The 21816-nt window shown below is 42.2% G+C and overlaps 1 protein-coding gene across 6 annotated transcripts in view; it reads right to left on the bottom strand.

The window, feature by feature from the left end:
- BCL11A (BCL11 transcription factor A) overlaps positions 1–21265 on the bottom strand; it is a 218921-nt gene extending 197656 nt beyond the window's left edge. Inside the window, exons 1-3 of one of the 6 annotated variants that reach the window (XM_060249572.1) lie at positions 21162–21265; positions 20512–20793; positions 13455–13784 (exon numbers count right to left, since the gene is read on the bottom strand). In XM_060249572.1, coding sequence (XP_060105555.1) covers positions 13455–13784; positions 20512–20566 — 385 coding nt within the window. In that variant the 5' untranslated portion in view covers positions 20567–20793; positions 21162–21265. Of the gene's footprint in view, positions 1–13454; positions 13785–20511; positions 21072–21161 lie in introns of those variants that run through there. The other 5 variants (XM_060249597.1, XM_060249605.1, XM_060249580.1 and 2 more) reach the window with 5 other exon arrangements.
- Positions 21266–21816: the final 551 nt, after the last annotated feature.

The raw sequence follows: 21816 nt of genomic DNA on the forward strand, positions 1-21816 counted from the left end.
GAATCATAGGTGTAACTGTTTAACAGCATCATTAGAGAACAGGCAAACAAGAGCTTATTGTTTATGACTGACCAGCTCTCCCCCGGTATCCCTCCATCGTCATCTTCCACGGTGAACTATTCCAGGGTGAATTCAAGGAGTGGTGCCGATTCATAACAAAAATAACAGGCTGACAAGTGATCTGCAGAAGCACCGGCAGACTCTGAAGGAGCTTCTCCGCACCAGTAATTGCACAAGAAGATTAAAATTTAACCATTTTCTTGATGCTAAGGCATCTACTTTGTTACCTAGGCTGAAAAACACAGCATATGATACACAAAGTCATGGGGGGAAACATAACACTCCTGATTCAAACTTAGTTGACAGGAACTCTTTCAATATAGAAAGCCATTATTTATTTAATTTTTTAAACAGCAACCTGTACAGGTAAAGCTTCCAATATGATTGCATCAGATTACCCAGCTCTGTTCTCTAGGGGATGGGGGGTGGAACCTCTGTGTACAGTCTGTAAACTTCAGATTCAACATCTCATTGGTACCTCATTTGTTTTCAGCAACTGGAAATATATGGGGAGGGGGGCTCAATTCTTTTGTTCCTTCTCTATACAGTTTGTTACATTTATTCCAATTGGTTCTGACAGCTGTTGATACTATGAAATTATTAATGAATTGTTTTTAGAGAAGATACACCTCACAACATATTCCCCATCTGCTTAACAAATATACTTTCACTGGAGTTTTAAGTTGTAAACATGGGGGGGGAGGGGTAAGGCTTCTTGAGTGCTGACTCTGAATGCAAGGATTGTGTTGTTTATGTGGACTGTATTTTCCTTTGTTTCAATAAGATGTAGAAGCACTTCTTTCTTGCTTGCTTTCTTTCTTAAATTAGTATGTGGCAATCCTTGGACAAAATGAAAGATTTGAACGAGTAAAAGGAAGGTATTTCTAATAATGCCATCTCTGCATTATCTACTCAAATCTATATATCCATTTGTTAAAGGATTAATTGAGAGAGAAGAGAAATAGAGAGCAAACAGGCCCTAAAATTGTATAAAATTAGGAGGGAGGGGGGGAATTTTTTTAAAGGAGTGTTTTTGTTTTACATCAAATCACAGAGAAATAACCCTGTGGAAAATCTGGCATATTGAACATTTTTCCACTGCTGTCATTCTCTCTAGACTACCTAAGTCTTCTACAATTCCCTAGACTGCCTCCATATTAAGCCTGCTGTGTACAGCTTTATTATAGTGCAGTGGTGAAGGGACATTAATATTCCTTGGGTTGCATCTGACAGGATATTTACATGCGCCCATCTGAGCTCATACCCAAGAGCCACTCCAAGGTGCAGTAACCGCTCTCCGATTGTAAAGGCAAATGAAGAACACAAATTCCCTATAGGGATTGGGACTAACCTCCCTGCCACACACACACACATACACACAAACACACACACAGAGGCATAGCCACCTCAAACCTTGCCCTCACCAACCAAACTAAACACCACCTCGGAATGAGGAATGTACTGAGGGGCTGGCACCAGGATGCTCACTTCAACAAAAGCAACACAACACATCTCTCTGAAAGAAGTTTTTAAAATGCAGGAGGAGCAGAGCATAAGGTAGCCTTGCAAACTCCTGTACACCTCATCAAGAACACATTTGCATACGAAAATGGCTCGGAAATGACAGGAAGATGTCCCTAACACAGCAAACATCCATCAGAATTGACTAGGAAAAGAGAAAAGGGGTTGATTTGCCAGAGATACACACTATCTTTACTATATGTGCCTTTTATTCCACTAAACTTTTGAAGCTAAGGTTGACCAGCCCATATTGCTGACCAACACAACACACCTTTTACCATAACTTTGGACCTAATGTATGGTAAAATCCTCCTTACCTTTTCCAGGATATCAATAACTAAGCTACCACAGGGTAGTTCGATCACATACGCAAGTTTCCTGTCAACTTCCAATCCAAACTGGGCTTCTCTGAGCCTTTAACAACTTCACAGCAGGATGATGTATGGCAGGTGTGACACCCTTAACTCCCTCCCCACATACACATAATAGAGTGACAGTGAATGGAAGCTTCAGATTTCAGTGGAGAAGGTCAAAGATTTCAGGGAGGAAACAGATATACCTCAACATTCTAAGGCCTGCTTTTAGATTCATTCAAGATTAAATTTCACATGAGCGCACACACAGAAGCAGCACATTTTATGAGCTCTTGTGGTTACTTTTTACACCTCATAATAACTATAGTGATGTTTACAGCACACATCAAACAGTCATCATTTTGCAAAGGGATTTGCGCCTTTGGCATGCCAACCTCAGACATATAACCTGTACACTGTTTTCAACAACGGTCACTCTGTGCATCTAGAACTAGTGGGTTGGTCAGATACATAGGTCCTCACCAGTAATCTGAAATGCAAGGGAGGATAAGTCTAGGGATAAGGTGAGGGAACTCTCTTCTGTATGAGGATGAAACCGCCCCTGACTTCTTCATGCCACAGGAATACATCATCAATTGGGCAAACAACCAAACCTTGAAGGCAGAATTCTATGGTCAACTTCTAGAAGGGGCAGGATATAGTGTTCTGAAGAGGTACAGTAAAAAGTAGACATGCCGGTAGACAGGAGAAGAAAAAGCACATGGAAAATTACACACAGCCTAAGAAGAAGCAAGCAGCAGTAAGACCAGTCCTGAAACAGAACGGAAGCAGAGATAGCCTCTGTCTAGGAGAACTGACAACAACCTGTACAGAAATAGCACAGTTGTGCTCTTCTTAAAGTTGCTGGTAACACTCCTCTGCTCTCAAGAATAGTATACATGGGTTTATTTCCCCCTTACATACCATACCTATTTTCAGTACACAAAACCTAGATTGTCTTCATCAGTGAGAAAAGGACAGATTTTTCATACTTACACCAACCCTTCTATGCTTAACACTTGTACTAAATGCACATGATTGGTTTCCATCAATGCTTCCAGGTTAAAACAAAATCTATGATCCACAGCCTAGAAACTCTGAATTCTCCAACTTGTATAGCTTATGCAGATAAATAAAATTTACATACATTTTTTCATTTGCAATGAGAAGAAACTATAATGGGTACTAAGTCCTGATCAACTAGAAATGGTATGCAGCATCCATCTTTACTAGCTCCCAATTCAGGGATTTCTGCAGAAATTGCTTCAGCACTCCCAAGTGCTGCTTTTTAGCCTTATAAACTTTTTTTTTTAATGAAAGTTAGGATTTCTGCACCAATACTATTTTTCCTTCTTGCTGAAACTGCAGAATATGCACATTCTTTCTTATGGGGAAGACAAATAACAAGCGGGCTACTCCACTGTATTCAGTCTGTAATTACAGTGTAATTATGCCATGGTAATTAATCTGTTATAAGAAAATGTACAATCTTATAAAATGCCAATTGTTTCTCAGGCTCTAATCCGGCAAACACCTAAACAGAATGTTGACTAACAGCACAATTCTAAGTAAAGTTACATCCTTCTAAGCTCAGTGACTTCAAGGATACCACTTAAAGGGTATATCTCTGCTTAAGACTGCACAGTGAAACATGGATCACATTGTTCACTACCATAAATTCCAAAAGATTTCTGGGTATTCATCAGAACAGAAATGATATTAAAATATTTTTTTAAAAAGATAAATAAAATTTGTTGCATCAAAAGGAACAAGCCCACATTCACTAATGTTATTTTCAAAAGATATTCCAGATCTTACTTGACTAGTCTAATGCAGAAGCTTAAGGGGGGGGGGGTATGTTCAAATTACAGACAATACAACTACAGATTTCCCACACAATCAACTAAAGATCTAGACATTAGTTACAAATTCCTAAAAGATGCCTCAAAGTAGATGTGAAAAAGCAAGACTCTTTGCCCATTTTTTCCATAGGTATCTATCAATTTTCAACTATATTTGATTTTTTTTTAGTTAACCATCAATATCAAGAATGGAGGGGTTGAGAACACATGATTCATAAAGGTAAATTCAACAGGGAGATGAGACTGGCACTCTGTAGCAAACCCAGGTTTGTTGCTGAATAAGTAAAATTCTGCAACCCAATGAAGAAAGATTCCGCAACTACAAACCAAACATCCCTTTTCACAGCAGTGTTGCTGGAAAACTGGTATAAAGTGGTATAAAGTGGAAAAGTGGTATAAAGAATAACTCTTATGCTCCTGTTATTTTATTTAGTAGCAATATGCCCATTATTTTTCCCAGTCAGCCTGATACTCAGCTTTTGGGGGAAAGATTTTGTTTTACTGTATAAAACTGTACACAACTGGATGAGGTCTTGAAGTTAATTTTGTCTAAAAGACTCCATATATTCTAAGTGACAAACGCATGCATATTTCACGTTCACTGTCTGAAATCATCATGTCATTTCTGTTTTCTCATTTTTGTTTGAAAGACACAAAGAATCTGGATTCTCAGCACTGCACAGAGCCAAAATGTATATTCAACATTTTATACAATCACAGGGAAGAATCTCTACAAAAGAATGTTTCCTTCCTCTTGATCCCAAATATCTGGTTTGTTCCTTGTCACTCTATTCAACCCTCCCAACTCCTCCTCCCCTAACATTTCTGCTGAGCCCCCATAAATCAATCACTTTATTGTCTACATCCAGCCAAAGACGGCTTGTCATTTATTAAATTATTTTCCAGCTTGCAATACATTAATGCTCATGCCTTGCCATCCAATCAACCAAAAATGTTGCCCATCCAGCTCTATTTCAGCTCATGGGGTGTGCCTCAATTAAATGCCACACATTCAAAGGAGAAATTAAGAATGCTAAATGGTATTCCTAATCCGTTACAATAAAAAAATTAGCTAGCAGGAGAGAAGAAATTGGGTTAATTCAAGGGGTTTGGCCCATGTGGAGGCTGCACTGGAATATTCATATCCCATCAGAAGGAAACTTTCTAGCATACAGGTGCTTTTTAGCAGGGGGGTGGGGAGAGAACACAAGAAGTATTTGTTTTTCCACTTACAGTTCACTTTTACACTAATAATCTCAAAGCACAGGGGAAAGGGAAACGAGCATAATCCTCCACCATCAAACAAATGATGAGCATACTAGTCACAAGGGCCTTTCTTCCAAATCACAACTTGCAAAAAGAAACGTGGGAAAACGTGTTACACAGCAATCAAGCACATCCCCCTCCCCAGCCCCCCCGTCGTGTGCACATCAGAAAAACTTTGGGATCCTTGTAATGTAGTAAGGCTGTTTCTCTTTGCTCGTCACAAGTAAATTCTGCAGCCAAGCAGGCCTCTGGATTTAATTAAGCTTTCCAAAGTCTTCTGACAACAGCCCAGCAATAGAGAGAAAGGCGCTTCTGTAGTTCAGTCATGCAACCGTTGCAACGGTTCTATTTACAATTTATCTTGGAAAGAGTTGCTCTGACATTGTGCTTTGACCAAAAAAAAAAAAGCCAGCCTGCCAATTCACAACTTTTTAGGCCTTATTTACAAATACAGCTGCTATGTAGGATCCGGGGAACCATCATAAGAAATAGCCTTCAGGAAATCCCTGTTGAATTTTCCAGTTGGCATCCATTGTACCCAGCCAGTGATCTCCTGTGATCCTTGGAATTAAGGCAAATCAGCTAAAGGCTCGGAGCCAAAACTACTAAGGTTGATTTCCACTCAACTATCTAAAGAGCAAAATCTTTAAAATTCTAAAATCTAGAATTTTCAGTTCTCCACAATTGTAAAAAAGAGATAGAATCTACAATTTATAAACAACAAAATTACAGCAACAGTTTGGCTGGTGTTACACCTGGCCCATTTTTTGGATATGCATAGAAGGAAAGATATCCCTCCCCCCCTTTTATTTATTTTAATTGCAAAAGGCTTGCATCACGTTGGGTTAATTCCCAACATATTGTGACACAAAAAGAGTGTGGCTAGATTTGCACGAAGAAGACTGTTAACAAGAGGCATATGTAATGATTTCAAGGTACACCCCCTCCTGAACAGCTCATACAAAATGTACATTTGCAGCCACACACCCTCATCACATTCCAGTGAGTTGAAATTGAATGGCAGAACTGAGATTCCTCTTCCTTAATCACTATGTGCCAAAGGAATTCATATAACAGGCAGACTCTAAAAATCTAACAGAGGTAGACTAACTTATCTATGTATTCTTATTCTTGGCTATGTATTTTACCATCCATCTGCCTACTCAATGTATCTCTGTTTTGCTTCATGTTAATTTACTAAACATAACTAATTGAACATCAGTATTGCAGGAACTGGAATCAGGATGATCCCGTTAATTTTGAAACCATCTTTCAGGATGACAAAAGCCAATGCTTTCTGCCACACTCCTCCTTTGGTATCAATAAATTGTTGGTACCTCATGGCCAGCATCTGAGCATACCAACACTAAGAGATCCCTTTTTAAACAAAATCTATTATTTTCCCATTAGATTTTTGCTATTACAACCAATCAACATCACTAAAAATACTGTTTCAGCCAAAAGCCTATGGACAAGTCAGTCCATATGCTTAGATGTTAATATTATTGGGGGGTGGGGGATGACTATCATTTGTACAATGTGGATTGTAGAAATACCACATCAATGGCAATTCCAACTGTCCTCTCTCTAGAACAGGAGACGCACACCAAACAGTTAAAGATGCCTCATCTCACTGTATATCCGAGTGACTCAGAAGCTCGTTTCTCGCATTTCAAAGCAGTGAACCCTAAGCATTATTTATCTGAGGAAAATGGCCTTTTATTGTAATACACAAGCTTACTGACTAGAAAATGGCTCAATGAGTATCCATATTTAATATGAAACAGGGCAATAAATGCCTCGCTGCAGAATTCTTAACTGGACCCATTCTTAGGTTGTTACTGCGGGTATATTTTGTTGAGACACTTATCATGAAAGCTCATTTCTTCTTCAAGAGCATTCAAAAATACTGGATTTCCCCCTGCCCACCCTTCTTAATGTCACAGCAATTCTATTCTCCTTCCCAACAGTTAGACATGAAGAACCGCAGACCCAGAAAAAAGATATTTTGTGGCTATATTTTTGAGCACTGCTTCGGACACAGCAACACACCCACCTACACCCCCCCCACCTCACCCATCATACAAAATGCTAATTTTACAAGGAATCCAAAGAGTGTGAAATGGTTAGGAAGCAATGGTTATTAATTCAGGTATTCTGAAACATAAACTCAGTGGTATGACAGAACTGTCTTGGATTGAAACTCCCAGGGCAGGTGCAGGGGGGGATGGATGGATACAAGAACAGGGAAAATATCAATCCTCTTAATTATTAGAACATGAAAGCTTGATCACCTGGATCACATCACCTTTTCATGAACCTGAAACATTCTTTTAATTCCACAGGGGGACGACAAATCCTGAATGTTTAACTTATACATACCTCTAGAAGAGGCTCTAAGATACAGCCACCCTTGCCCCTAAATCATGAGTATACAGGAGAGAAATAACACAGTCCAGAGACCTCTGCAAGCCCAGAGCTCCAATGCATGCCCAGAACTCGTGTACATACAAGCTGCCCCTTTCATTTTTATAAAGAGAACAAGTGCCAGCAGTTAAAGGAATGAGCACAGATCAACCTTCTCCACTGAGATAAGCAGAACAGGAGAGGAGCAGAGCAGGAGAGAGAACATGCCCAGCTCTTGCGCCTGAAACAGAGCAAATGGATAAGGGGAAAGGTGTGTAAACCAAACTGTAAAAGCAACCACAGCATGGCTGGATGTTTTATGGATCTTAGGGACCTGAGTTTGTGTTCTGCCGGAGATTACACAATCAATGTGAGGTCTTGGGCAAAATGCCATCTCAGCCTTTCATCTGTAAAATGAAAATAAATAAATAAATAACTAGCCCCTTTGGCAGGATTGTCAAAGGATAAAAATGTGATGTAAACTACTTTGCACAAACCAGTATATAAGGAAACAGCAATAACTTAATTTACAGTGATATGCTACCAGCAACTAAGAGTTCTGAAGTCTTTATACGGCTCTTCCTTGCAACTGAAAGGGAGCCCGAGTACATGCTGCTGAATTTGCTTCTCTTCTCACTTTGTCTCTCCTAATCCTCTGCTGTCTCCCTTTCACTGTCAAAATCTAGAGTGCAGGATCATTGGGGCAAGTACCTCTTTTTATCATATCGGTAATGATATCAGGTTGGATCCAGTGGTTCCCCTTCCACTGTGACAAACCTTCCACTGAATGAAGACCTCTTCTGCTGAAGGAACCTTCTTTCAGTGGACAATTCATCACTTAGCAAAAGGGAACTAGTGACTCCCATCCTTTATGAATAATCAAAACTAGGGTGTTTTATTTGCTGTCAAGTCACAGCTGACTTATGGCAACCCCCTTTTCCAAGCAAGAGACATTCTGATGGGGTTTGCCATTGCTTGCCTCTGAAGTAGGTGGTACCAACATATTATACAATTTTCCACTGGCCAACTTTCAACCAATTTGTCAATTAATTGATTAGTAAAGAATAAATATATTTGCATGCTACCAAAAGGTCTACAAACTTATCATGGAGGGATGTTAAGATACATTGATACTTTCCTGCAGAATAAACAGTCGCTCCCACTTGGAGAGCCAGTCTTTAATATTCTCCTTTGTTCCTCATTACAGTAAAACACCAAAACCAGAAACAGCCTCAAAAAAATAAAACAGGTGCACTCTTAATTATGGAGATTGGATCCCACAGATCAATTATATAAAATGCTAGCTGGTTCACCTTAAATTATACTGCCTAAAAAACCCTATTAAGCCCTTTTTGCTACCTAACTGCATTCTCAGGCATGATTTAGGCATGACCTTGTCTCTCAACTCCATCACTGTATAGACTGCCCACCTCACACCCACGTGCACGAGAATTCAACCTTTGCACTGCCCCACAAGTAAACACACACATACATTCAGCACAGTTAGTAGGCAGTTATATCCCTTCCTTTTGGCTTCCAGGAACCAAATGTCATTTGTCTTCTCTCCTCTCACACACCTGCATCCATCAGCAATGAGCCACCCCGAAGAAGACAGGTCATGAGGAAGAGATAGTGAAACCCCTTCCACCAGCCCTTAGCAACAAGCTGTTTGCTCCTTGTGTTACTTATTCTGGGCTTTTCTTTAAAAAAAATTAAAGGATTGAACTCTAACTACCAGTTACTAAGGAAAAAATAAGGTTAAAAGTGTGTCTTTCACACCACCACCACCTTTTTAGTGCCAGGGACCCAGGGAAACTGTACAGAGGAGCTGCTTCTTCCAAATTAACAAATAAGGTGCAAAATCTTTTCTGTTCTAGTCTTTTTACATTTAAGAACATCTAAAACCAACTGTTTTGGTGATCTTTACAAAACCCCGCTATCCTGCAAGTTGTGTTTATTCTGAAATATTAGGAATTATCTCAGAGACCTCTTTCAGAAGAACAAGGAAAATACAGCTGGAAACATCTACTAATATGAAGTCTAGTTGAGAGAAGGCTGCCCTGAGGACTGGAAAAATCTGAACCTTGGTTCCTTTTCTGCTCTGAACTCCCTACATCACTTTGAGCAAGTCTCTACTCCACCAGACTCAGTTTCCCATCCCTAAAATAAGAACCAGAATCACCGCTGCCTGTTTCTGAGAGGATGAATTAAAGAGATAGCTTGTGAGAGGCACTAATGCCAACCACTGGCAAGAGGACACTGGCTTCCAGCAGGAGGATAATCCTGCATGCTTTACGCTTGTGAGCAGTTAGCTTACTCACAGGCTGGCTTGTGTCAAGTAGTGCAAATGGGCTGGAGTTCAGGAAGAGAATGACAACATACAGAACAAAAACTTTACTTCTTCTTGCAAATGCTTGTTGCATTTTGGACTCGGCAACCTATCTGGTACCCCTTTGCTGCTGAGCGGGTCTTTGTTGGTCCCCACCCCCATCCCACTTAATTCATGCTTGACAGACACTGCGTTTTGTCTTTTAAGCAGAGACATTCAATATGTAAATACCGTGTTACATCACCAAAGGGTTACTCCATATTTGGTGATTTAGCATGCCTGCAGTACACAGAAGATCAGAAATCCCTTCCGGCAGGCGCCTGCTTCACTAATCATACCTCCTTCCCTCTCAGAACGTGGACAGCACGTGACATAACGGTCACTGCTGTACGTTTAGGCTGCAGTCGCTCAGCTTACACTCTATAGATAAGTTAATGGGGCTGCAGTTTTCATTCTTTTAAATGTAGCATGCTGCTTTTTATAATTACACATAAAGTACTACCTTATTTATCTATGCTATCAAGAGGATCAAGATAATCAGAAGTTTGGACAAACGGGAGCATTGCTTACCTAGAGTAACCTGGACACAAAATTATGCTGAGGACCGAGGTATTCCAAATGTATGTACATGCAGGCAAGCAATTACATAAAATATATAGTACAGGTCCAAAGAAACTTCAGTCTACAGTTTAGCGGGGATAGTCTGCAATTTACAGTCATATGTATGAGGGAGCTACACAAGACATACAAGTAGAACTAAAATAGTTAAGAGTTGCCGGTAAGTGAGTGTGAAATTCAGAACAAGTTGAGAATTACTGTACCTCTTATTGGGGTTTTTTTTTAGTTTCATAGGACCCTTTTTCAGATATAGATATTAAAAACTTAAATTTCAAGGGGAAAGAGGGTCAAATGTTTATTCTGGTTCTGTATCATTTCTTCTGTTTTGAAATGTTGCTTCTAACACCTACGTCGAAAGCAGAATATTATCAAATCTGAAAGCTCTTACGCAGTTAAGATGTCTTCTAGCTTGTTCTGTTATAGTTTTCTCCAAAGAACCCACATGATGAGGAGATTTAAATGTGCATGGGCACATGGAAATGCTACTAAAGACATGGACAAGATCTCTCCACAGAGAAAACAATGAGTGTGGTGGTTTATCCATTACACACATCCACATGCATGCTCTTAGGAGCACTAAAACTTCACCCAAATGCAAAATTCCTTGGAACTGCAAATGCAGCAAATTAAAATTTGGACTTGAACACTGCTTCTGAGCCTGGCATTCATTTACAATTATGTCCCGTCTTTGTGTTCTAACTGAAAAATGCATTTCTAAGAATTCCATTCTCTGGGATCAAAAACTGCATTTTGGGCATTGAAATTTGCAGTGTCTTGTACATCTCACTCCCTGCAAAATCCCTTCACCCTGCAAAATCCACAGACAGGATGACAGCCTGAATTCAAACCCAAATGTCAAAAGCCTGCACTCGCAAATTTAAAAAAAACTTATCAAATGTTGTGGGGTTCGATTTAATGCTTCAATCTCATTTCACTTAAACTACACCAAAGCGTGGTCTCTCTCTCTCTCTCTCTCACACACAGACACACGCAAAACACACACACGAAGATATACATGCAAAGTGGATTTTAATTACTGCATAGGAGGCTGGAAAGCAAAGAAGTCTGTTAGTCCCTATAGCTGCCATAGGAAGTAAGTCTCAGACCACATTCTGCTCCACATCTACCAACACTGATAAAAGTAATGCCAGTTTAAGTGGCCTATGAATTGCTCTTATTTCAGTATACATATACATGCATGTGAGTATGTGATACATATCTATATACCTATACAAATATATATCGTAGTTATAGGCAAGACAACATGTGACTTACATACTGTGCTTCTCTTAATGCTGTAACATCCCTGAGGCTGTTCAAACAATAGCTTAAGTGATACTTTATGCAAAACTGCTCTGGCCTTCCCTCATGCTTTTATCAGATGCGTATGTTGACTAGGAGGCTGCATATTTTTCAAGCACTACTGAAGGCCAAAAGATGCCGTTCCCGTTTCGCCATCTGTATCCTAACAACTAAAACAGGCCTTATTAGCCAAACAGACCTATCCGTGTTTGTATTAACTTCAAACGTCTTTTCGCCTCGATTTAAAACACAGCAGCACGCTGCAGTGTCTTGCCAGTAATTAAAGTGGGGGGAAGAAAAAAATGATTAACTGCAGGGAACGGCACCCGTTACATTTTATTTTTTCCTTAAATTACACGTTCAGATTGTTCACATGCCCGAAAAGCTAACCCGCCTCGGACATTTGTATGGGTGACATGTGGCAGTGTAAAGCCACAGAAGAAAATCAAGATACATCTGTCAAAACCACATCAGAGACAAGAGACAGCGGCGGGGGGTGGGGGGGGAAGCATTTATCATTTGGCTGAGGAGGCAGAATTGCAGAAAGCACCCTCCTCCTCTGTCAAACCAACCTTTTGAAATCTCCAGCATGCCCTTAAACTTTTCCAAGAAGCAGGCCTGTGCGCTTCAGCAACTGCCCTCTCTACTCTGGCCTGGGCAGTGGAAAATGGCATCTGAAAGTCAAGGTCAGCTGTGTCACTTCGCCAAGGGGCTGCCTTTAATTACATCCCATGCAGTGACAGCCAATATGGATCGGAGGTTGGGTGATGTTAACCCTTCCTCCCCCCCACCCCTTTCTCGAGTTTGCAAGAAATAATAATTAAAAAGAAAATACCAGAAAGACTATGCAGCCAGTTCTAGCAGTCAAGGAGCTGCTAAGATTCATATTTTGGAACAAACGCACTTGAGGCTGCAGAATTGAGTGAGTGGACAATTTCATTAGACATGCATCTACATATTTGGGGAGTGGGTTCCATGCTGCTTGGGCTGTCTGCTCTGACAAGCCAGCGCTAATGAAGCTCGGGCTTGAGAGAGCGTCCTAAGTGGAAACCTTGTTTTCTGGAGCTGCAGCCTTCAGTGGACCTCTAAGCTCAAAGAACCACAATCAGGTCTTGAACTGGAGAGAACACTGAGTTCATGGTCCATTCCACACTTTATAAAGGAATCACATTAGCTGTGGCGCCACAGGACCGTACGTACATAATGGACCTCAGTCAGGAAGGGATATCCAATCGGGTCTTGCAGTACATGCTCACAGCATGGATAAGGGACTTCATGTGCTTACTGTAAGAAGAACTAGCTGAAATGCCAGAACTGCCACATCACGACACATGATGCTAAAACATAAAGCTGTGTTAATGTTATTGTGTGGGTTCATAAACATGTAGCACAGAATAGCCATAGGCTGGAGGGTGATTTGAGCATGTTCTGATGGGGCTGTTACATTAGTGCTTCCTGCAGTACTACTCAAAAAGGCTTAAGAAATTAAAAACAAAAGGACACAAAGCTGCTCACTGAAGAGCCAAAACTGAAACAAACTTGGTGGCATGGCATGGGTCTCTAGAATCTGCAGATGGTCATAAGGAACTGGTATGCATGTATATACTTCATATAAAAAGATATGCTTTGCATGGTTTAGCAGAGCAAAACTGCAGTCCTTCTGAGAACTACATGCTTCAAATGGGCAAACAATAAACTTGCAATTTTTCTCCCCCTCCCCCCATCGCCTCGATTTACCTGCTATATGTTCCTGTTTAGGGCAAATTCCTCTAGATGACGTTGACAAACAATCATCATCCTCGGGCGTGACCTGGATGCCAACCTCCACCGGATTGGATGCTTTTCTCAGCTCGCTCGGCGAGGGCGAAGGGGGCTTATCCACAGCCTTCTCTAGGCAAAGAATGCCATTGCATTGTTTCCGTTTGTGCTCGATAAAAATAAGGATGTCCCCCAATGGGAAGTTCATCTGACACTGGCCACATGTAAGGAGGTCGTGGTCCCCTTCTGGAGCTCCCAACGTACCATGATCTGGTTCGTCATCAGTGAGAATGGCTTCTAGAGGTTCGGCTGCAGTTGAAGACCAGGACAAAAAGAACAACTTTAATATCTCGGGGGGGGGGGGGGGGGGGAGACAACTTCAATATTTCAGAGATGAGAAGGAAGAATGGGGGGGCTACCCCTGTACAAAATAGATCAATGTTAAAAACAAAAACTTCCTGAGGATCTTTGAGAACTAGTGTCTCATCTTTAACCTAACATGCTGCTGGATAATCTGACAGAAGGGGGTATCCTTGGTATTCTACAAATAAGTCATAAAGGAACAAAAAAAGACTTTATTCATATCAGGGATCTTTCTTAAAATAAAGGGGTGATTTCAAAAAAAGGGCACCCAACATGCCCCCATTTTTAAAGTTCTGACATGCTTTTTTTTTAAAAAAAGAGACAAACAAGATTAAGCCAGTCCAGTCCCAACCGCAAGATGGCAAGAGAGCTTCCCCTTTACAGCATGTTGTCATTTCAACAGGAAAACGAATTTATCAGCAGCGCAGAGAGGGATCTATGTGAAGGGAAAGCATCTCCAATATGAGCAACAGTAAAGAAGGGCCCCCTTCAGAGTCTCTCTCTGTGCTAGAAGGGTCTAAGCAAATCTGCTCTTCAGAGCAAACAAATCAATGCAATAAAAACTCTGGAGGGGAATTAAGTTGTTATTAATACTCTCCAAAGGTCTTCAAAAGTAAGGCTATAAAAGCTACTTCTACAAATCTCTCTTTCTGTGGATGTTCTACAGATTTGTTTGGGTTCCCCACCCCGCATGGCTAGTATGAGATGTTTAGGCATTGTGTATTGTTTAAGGCTCCAGGTATGAGTCAATGTGTATATGTGTACATGGCTACAAAAATACAAGTACACATAATCACAAAGCAAAATAGCTTGCATGCGCTGGCCTGTCAACTGGCAAACAGCACCCAAACAGCTCTGCTGCTTCTTTCAAGGTACATTTGCATGTTCTCTGTCGTACACATATAACCATAGACAGAATCTCTACTGCAAAAAAAAGGGCAAACAGAAAAGGAAGATAATGGTAATTCAAGAAAATCTACATATTCTGTTGCTTTTTTAAAAAATCTCTAATTTTCAAATGTGCCACCCAGGGAAAAAAATTATAGACATTTCCAAGTCATTGGCAACTGCTAGCTTTGATTTACGAAAATATAATACTAACAGAGACATAAGAAAATAATCCGATTAGCGTGAGGTGGGCTTCCCCCCTCCCCCCAGGAAAGGAATGCCCGATCATTCAAAAACATGTTAGTACCGGTGGTCTTCTAAGGTTAAATATCTGTATAAAGCCAATTGAATCTGAGCTTTCATAACAAGAGGGGGGGAAGTCTTTAATTTGGATTCGAAGTACCTTTTCCTAATGTTGTCAGAGTTGATTAATTTCCTGTAGGAGCTCCAGAAAACACCATTAACAAGCCTGTTTGTGCACACCCTATCACAAGTGGATAGTTTAACAAGACAGACCTAGACTAAGGTACTTCCCCCCCACACCCATTACTTTATCTTAAATTATCTAGGCAAAAAGGGGAGACCATGAAGCATTTCTGATTCTACAGAGAGAGAAGAAAAATCCAGCCTGACTTGTGTTTCCCCTACAGCTCCTACCCAGTCCTCTCACCCACAAACAAACATGAAATGGCATTCTTGCAAAATATCAAATGCGGCAGTTACGGGAAGTGTGGCAGGAGGACCAACACCTCAACAGTTAATCAGGCTGACCTTCTTTAGCATGCAGCCAATTTCACGTTTAATGAACTTAAAGCCACAGAGAATCAAAAAATAGATTTTAATTTGACTGCACCATATTGGAACAGGTTTTGATAAAGTGCAAAAAAAAATTAGCAAATTTAAGTTAAATTTATTTTCAGTCCTAGCTAGGCAGACTATGGGGGGGAGAAGTAGGGGTATAAGAGGGCATTGAGGTAACTCCCAAATGTGCAGAATAAAATCCTATTGAAGTCAGTCTACATCTCTTGAACCTGGTTTCCAAATAGAACAAATGGCTACAATCTCTGGCATTCAGAATTACTCCTGATTTAAGGTAAGGTCAATTACAGAAATACGAGAGTTACATTCTTCTTTATGCTGAAGTCTCCAGCACGTGGAGAGACTCATCTAAGCTCAATGACCATTTACGGTAATACATATGTTAGTTCTTCCATAAGTACCAAAGAAAAAGAACAAATATGAGGACATATTGCAATTTCTTCTTTCTTTCTGGACGACTGCATACCAGGTTGCATTCTGACCAAGTGGCAACACAAGGGCAGGTAGTCCCAACAAGTCTCTCTCTCTCTCTCTCTCTCTCTGTTCCACTCAAGATATTTTTCAAGGCAAACTATGGAGCAACAAGATGTCAGAAAAATTTAGTATTTCTCTCTAACAGGAACCTCTGCTTCTCTGGTTAGTTAAACTACAACATTTTCTTGTTTCTAAGGTCTGATACGCTAACACAGCAGATAGTACCCTTTTCAGACAGTTAAAAGTTAAAGTCATGCTAAACAATAGACACACACACCACAAGAAAGAATCCTGAAAATCTCTATATCCAGGATGGGTTCTCAGTAAAATCAGCAGCTCAAAAGCTTTGATTACTCTTCTACATTTCAGCCAATTAATTTTATAAGAGACAAAAGTTCTTGAAAATAAGATATTAAAGCATACGTATCTAAAAACCCCTAACCTCCACCTTTGGCCCCCATACCATTCTTAACATAAATTATTGCTAATTTAAAAGAATGATGGAGCAATATTTTAAAAAATGGGACAAAAAACAAAAGCTTTAACTTGGTAAGGTAAAATCCAGGGACAACATTATTCCTGTCATCATGGGGAGATCCATTAATATTGGGTGCTCATTTGCCTATTTTTTAAAAATTCCATGGCCTTAGCCACCTACATATTTTGTGCATTTGATTTTTCTGTTTAAAATTTCCTGTGACAAGAGATCTGCAAGGAAAAAAACCTGCTATCTTTAGCTTTTCTTTATAAACATGAACCTACAAAAAAGAGCACACAGGGAGAAGTGGGTAAATTCAAAAACAAAGCCTCTCTGCTCCGTGCCACGGATTTCACCTCTTTCCAAAGGGTAGGAGATGAAGACAGAAGGAAGTAGAAAACACACGGGATGGAGCACTTTCCACCTTAGAAAATATGTATTTTTTTCATACTTGAAATATGGATTTTGCAAGCACATCAAGTCTTGCCTGCAAAACATGAAACAAAGCAAAAATCTTTTTTTTAAAACAAAAAAAAAAGAAAATAAGACAGGCCCCCAACAGCAACCGAATTTCAAGTTTACCTCCATGTGTATCCTGGGATTAGTTTAACGGTCACAAACCACACGTGAAAGCCAAGCTAGGAGGGCAAGGAGTATTTTTAAAAAACACAGAAAGGGGGGGGGGCAGGGAGGGAAGGAGCCTGTAGCGTTTATGTGAATGGAACTTGGGGGAAGAAGCACAATAGAAAGGGAAAAAACCTAAGGAAGGGAACCCTTCATGGGAAGACACGTGCAGACCAAGCCAGGGTGTTTCCTCCTTGCCTGTCGGCTCAGGCCAGCCACTCTCTTTTCGATCTACCCTTTTTTTTTTTTTTTTAGAAAAATGAAACTATTTATTTTCCAAAAACCCCACAACTATCTGATTTCAAATAAGGCTGGAAAAAGGGGGGGAGTGATAACAGACTTCTCCCAAGCCACCCAAACAAAAGCAGATGCATTTCAAGTCAAGCCAAAGAAATAAGAAGTCACTGACAAGAAATTCACACCCTTGGATCTTTGCAGCCGCAAGCTTCGTCTTTCATGGTGCAACTCCTTAGCAACGCCAGGATGGCTGGCTGCATATATATTTAAATGCATATGTACATACATCAAAAAAATTCAGGTAATATCTCAACCTTTTTTATTGTCTGACTCATCTCTCCACTAAAGAACTTAGGGATGTTTTCAATCGAGAAGGGGCAAAATTGAACGCCAAGTTGTTAGTACTCCTGATCAACCCAGAAGTCTTTTTTCCCCTGCTTCTTTCCAATAGAGGGCCATTGGGACTGGGTATCTCAGCAACTGAAAATCTGAAATGTGGGCCAGGGAAAAGTGTCATTTCTAAGCACTTGGAGCCTTTTGCTTTTTTCTCCCAACATCAACACAAGATAAAATTAAGAACAAAGGGGGGGGTGGAATTACTTAGACGGGGGGGGGAACCCTCCACATGCTCACAAACACAGCCCCCACCCCTCGAACGAAAAACGTAGAGAATTGAGCACAGGAGGGAAACCGATGAAGCGCGAGTTTGTGGTGCTTTTTTGATCTGACTCTGCCTTCTAGCGGCTAAAACTGGAATTTTAAAGGAGGTAGAAACTGTTTTAACTCAACTCTCCTATTGATTCCCACCCTCTTTTCTTCCATGGTTTGGGGGGGGGGGCTTAGCAACTTGCACAGCATTTGTACTAATTGGCCCGACAAAGCTTTGCACTGAAATATTTAAAAGACAAGCACGGTTATGTATAATATTTTGTGTGTGTTTTTAAAATTTTCTTCGATGTCCAAGAATATTGGGGGGGGGGGGAGAGAAATTGGAAGCAGCGGCAACCTAGTCCTATTAGGAGAGTTAACGCCTTCAAAAGAGCCAGGGTACTCTTCTCTCCCCCCCCCCAAAAAAAAACAAAGATGGAACGTTTATGATAGCAGTCAAAATAGGTTATCAGTTTGGCCAAAGGGAGGAAGGCAGAAGAGTTGTTGCAACGTGTTTGGATGGTGATAGGACGTTAAGAAGTGTGACAGTTATGTTGCAACAGACAACACAACTCTCTCTCTTCACAGGCACAAAGTCCCAAGAAATCACCGGAAAAGGAAGGAGGTAAAGATAACATACTCAGAAGGCTGCTTAAAAAAAAAAAAAACTTTACCCCCTCTGGGGGGGGGGTTAAACCTGCTACCAGGAATGGTTTCATTTAAACGTCTATGTTGCAATGCTGGCATTCGTCTGCATTGCAATGCAGGCAGGGGTCATATGGGGGGGGGGGGTGGAGATTGCAAATGCAAACTTTTTTGCAAAAGCGGGGAGGGGAACGACTTCAGTGGGAGATGTAACAAAACCTAAAAATAAGAGCGTTCAATTTTTTTTTTTTTCCCCAGTCGCAAACACCACACTAGTAGTATTTCAGCTCTTCCTCCCCACCCCCCCCACCCCAGGTCCAGACGAGACTTCTCTTTTGTGTTGCAAGCCAAGCAGCCGCTCAAAGCTTTTGTGTACGGCTTGGCTCGGGGGCAGAGAGAAAGGAGAGAGCCAAGCCACAGCAAACTGGAAAAAAAAATTTCATTTAAAAAAACAACAGTGTTTTCTCATTGTGTTCAGATGGCAGCCGGGGGGGGGGGAGTCCTTATTATTACTATTATTACTATTATTATTATTATCCTTCCCTAACTGTGATCAGACACACAGCGCTCGATCGAGACTTCTTTTCGTATATGTCCCTCGCCTGCCTGCGTCTGTATTCGTTGCAATTTTTTCGCTCCTTCCCCAAGCGTTTGTTCTCCTTGTCTGTTTGCTGGCAGCGAGTCCGGAGCACACGCGGCGCTTGTAAACATTCAGACACGAGATTTTTCCCAATCAAAATCCACTTCCACTTTTTTTTTTTTGAAAATCATCCAAAAAATAGTAGGAGAGGGAGCGAGAGGAGGGGAATTCCTCTCCCTCCTAGACACACAAACCACGCTCCCGATCTCGCTTTTCGCTCGCCTTGCATGTCTCCCTCCATGCAAGCCCAAGTTTCTGCAAAGCAGGAGTTTGGGGGCTGAGGAGGAGGGAAGAGAAGGGAGGGGGCCGCGATACCGCTGGCGAGAGCAGGCGGTTGATTGGGGGGAGAGGAGAGCTAATTGTGGCGGTGCAAGCGGAGAAAAGCGAAGCCCGAGAGCTCCGGCCAAACAGACGCAGCGTCTGTCCCTCGGCTGCCCTTTCGCCGCGCAGGGTTCGGGTGGGGGGGAGAGAAAAAGGAGCGGGACACGCACAGAGGAGCGGGGGGTGGGCGATTCCCCACCAGCACCACCCCAATCTCGCCAGTGGAGACAAAAGAAGCCGCGAAAAAGGTCCCCTTTTGCACGTTTTTAGCGCATGGGGGAGAAAAATAATAATAAAGGGGGATTGGACGGAGGCAGGAAAATCAGATTCAAAGGGGGGGGGGGTTGCATCCGACTGCGAGCCCCAAGATCTCTCCTGGTCTAGGTTTCTCTTTTTCCTCGCCTCGTGTGAAGAGAGTCTTACTTCGGTTAAAAACACGCGCATTTCTTTAGCACACACATAACGCCCCCCCCCCCCCAGCATCTCTTTTGCAAGATCTGCCCTCGCCTGCTTCTTTTAAGTTGCAATTCTTTTGCAAGCTGCAGACACACACACACACACAGGCACGCTCTCGCGCTCTCTCTTCCGGCACAATATCTATAGTGGAATCAATGGGGGGAGGGAGAGAGAATTAAATGGAACTTTGGGCGAGCGGACAAATGCCGAAGGAGATGCCTTGAAAAGTAAGCGAGGGACTACTCTTGCCAGGGGGAGGGGGGGTGAAACTGACTTTAAGGCGAGTTGCTATTTTTTTCATTTCCAAAACTAAAAAAAAAAATGAAAATGCACGCACGAATTTTTTTTTAAAGTGAGCCGGATTCAGACCGTGCAAAAAAAAAAATGCATATCTATTACGAGGGGATGGGGGCGAAATCAGACAGGCAAGGAGGTTTACTTACGTGAAAATTCCCGTTTGCTTAAGTGCTGGGGTTTCCCTTGCTTGCGGCGCGACATGGTGGTGGCGGCTGCTCGGGCGGGCGCGCGGCGAGCTCTCTTGCACGGATCACATCGGGAAGCGCCGGGTTAGAAAGGAAGGAGACTCCCGAGAAAATATCTTCATCAATGTCTTTTGACATCCAAAATAAATTAGAAATAATACAAAGATGGCGCGGGGAAGATGAATTGTGGGATAGCAGTCATGGCTTTTCTTTTCTTTTTTTTCTTTTCCTTTTTTTTCCTTTCTGTGCAAGAGAGGAAGAGAGAGAGAGAGAGGGAAAAAGAAGAGAGAGAGAGAAAGGAGAGAGAGAGGGAGAGAAAGAGAGAGAGAGAGAGATGAAAAAAATGGCAAAAGCCCCCCTGAGCTACAAGTTCAAGTGCGGACGTGACGTCCCTACGAACTTGAACGTCAAGCGACTGGCTGGACACAGACATACAAAACATGGGCAGGGCGAAACTGGAGAAAGGGGGTGGAGGGAAGGAGTGCGCCACGCCAATGGACAGTCATCAGGGGCTGGACATGATCTCGCAAAGAGTCTGGGGGGGGGAGCCCATCTCAGGGCAAGCCAATGGCCAGTGATGGGGGAGAGAGGGAGGAGGGAGAGGGGGTTACCCTCCGAGACATCAGGCACACGCTGCTGCTGCCGCCGCCGCCGGCGCTGCTCCGAAGGGAGGCGTGCAAGGAGGAGGAGTGCGCAAAGGCGCGCAAGAGCCCAGCCAGGAGTGACCGCCGACCCAAAGCGGGGGCGGGGGGGGGAGAGAGAGAGAAGGTAGCGTGTTGGAAGAAAGGAGAGTTGGAGTTGTGGGTGTTCTTATTATTACTACTACTATTATTATTATTTAAAGGCAGGAGGGAAATTTAAAAGCCAGAGGCGCTTGGAGAGACGCGATTAGAAAAGAGAAGGGGGGGGGAGGAATAACACCCAAAGCAATTGCAAAGGTGATTTCGCGTTCACCACGGCTACCTCGCTCGGCACTGAGTGGACGACTGGAAGCAACGCGCGGGCGCGCACAGACACACGCGCGCGTGCACACTCACACAGAGGCGGTCGTGCACGCTGCGTGCCTAAGATCGTACTGAACAAACCAACGAATGGGACCGTTCAGAATGGCCTCTGCTGGATCACACCGCGGAGTCCAGCAGTTTGCTGCCGGCCAGAGGCTGCCAGGGAAGCTCACGGACAGGGCTGGAGTAGAGAGCAGACGTGCCCTGAGGGGTGCCTCGCCCACAGCCAGCCAGAGGTACACTGCCTCTAATCATGGAGTCT

The sequence above is a fragment of the Heteronotia binoei genome, chromosome 1 (assembly GCF_032191835.1).
Source record: "Heteronotia binoei isolate CCM8104 ecotype False Entrance Well chromosome 1, APGP_CSIRO_Hbin_v1, whole genome shotgun sequence".
NCBI lineage: Eukaryota > Metazoa > Chordata > Lepidosauria > Squamata > Gekkonidae > Heteronotia > Heteronotia binoei.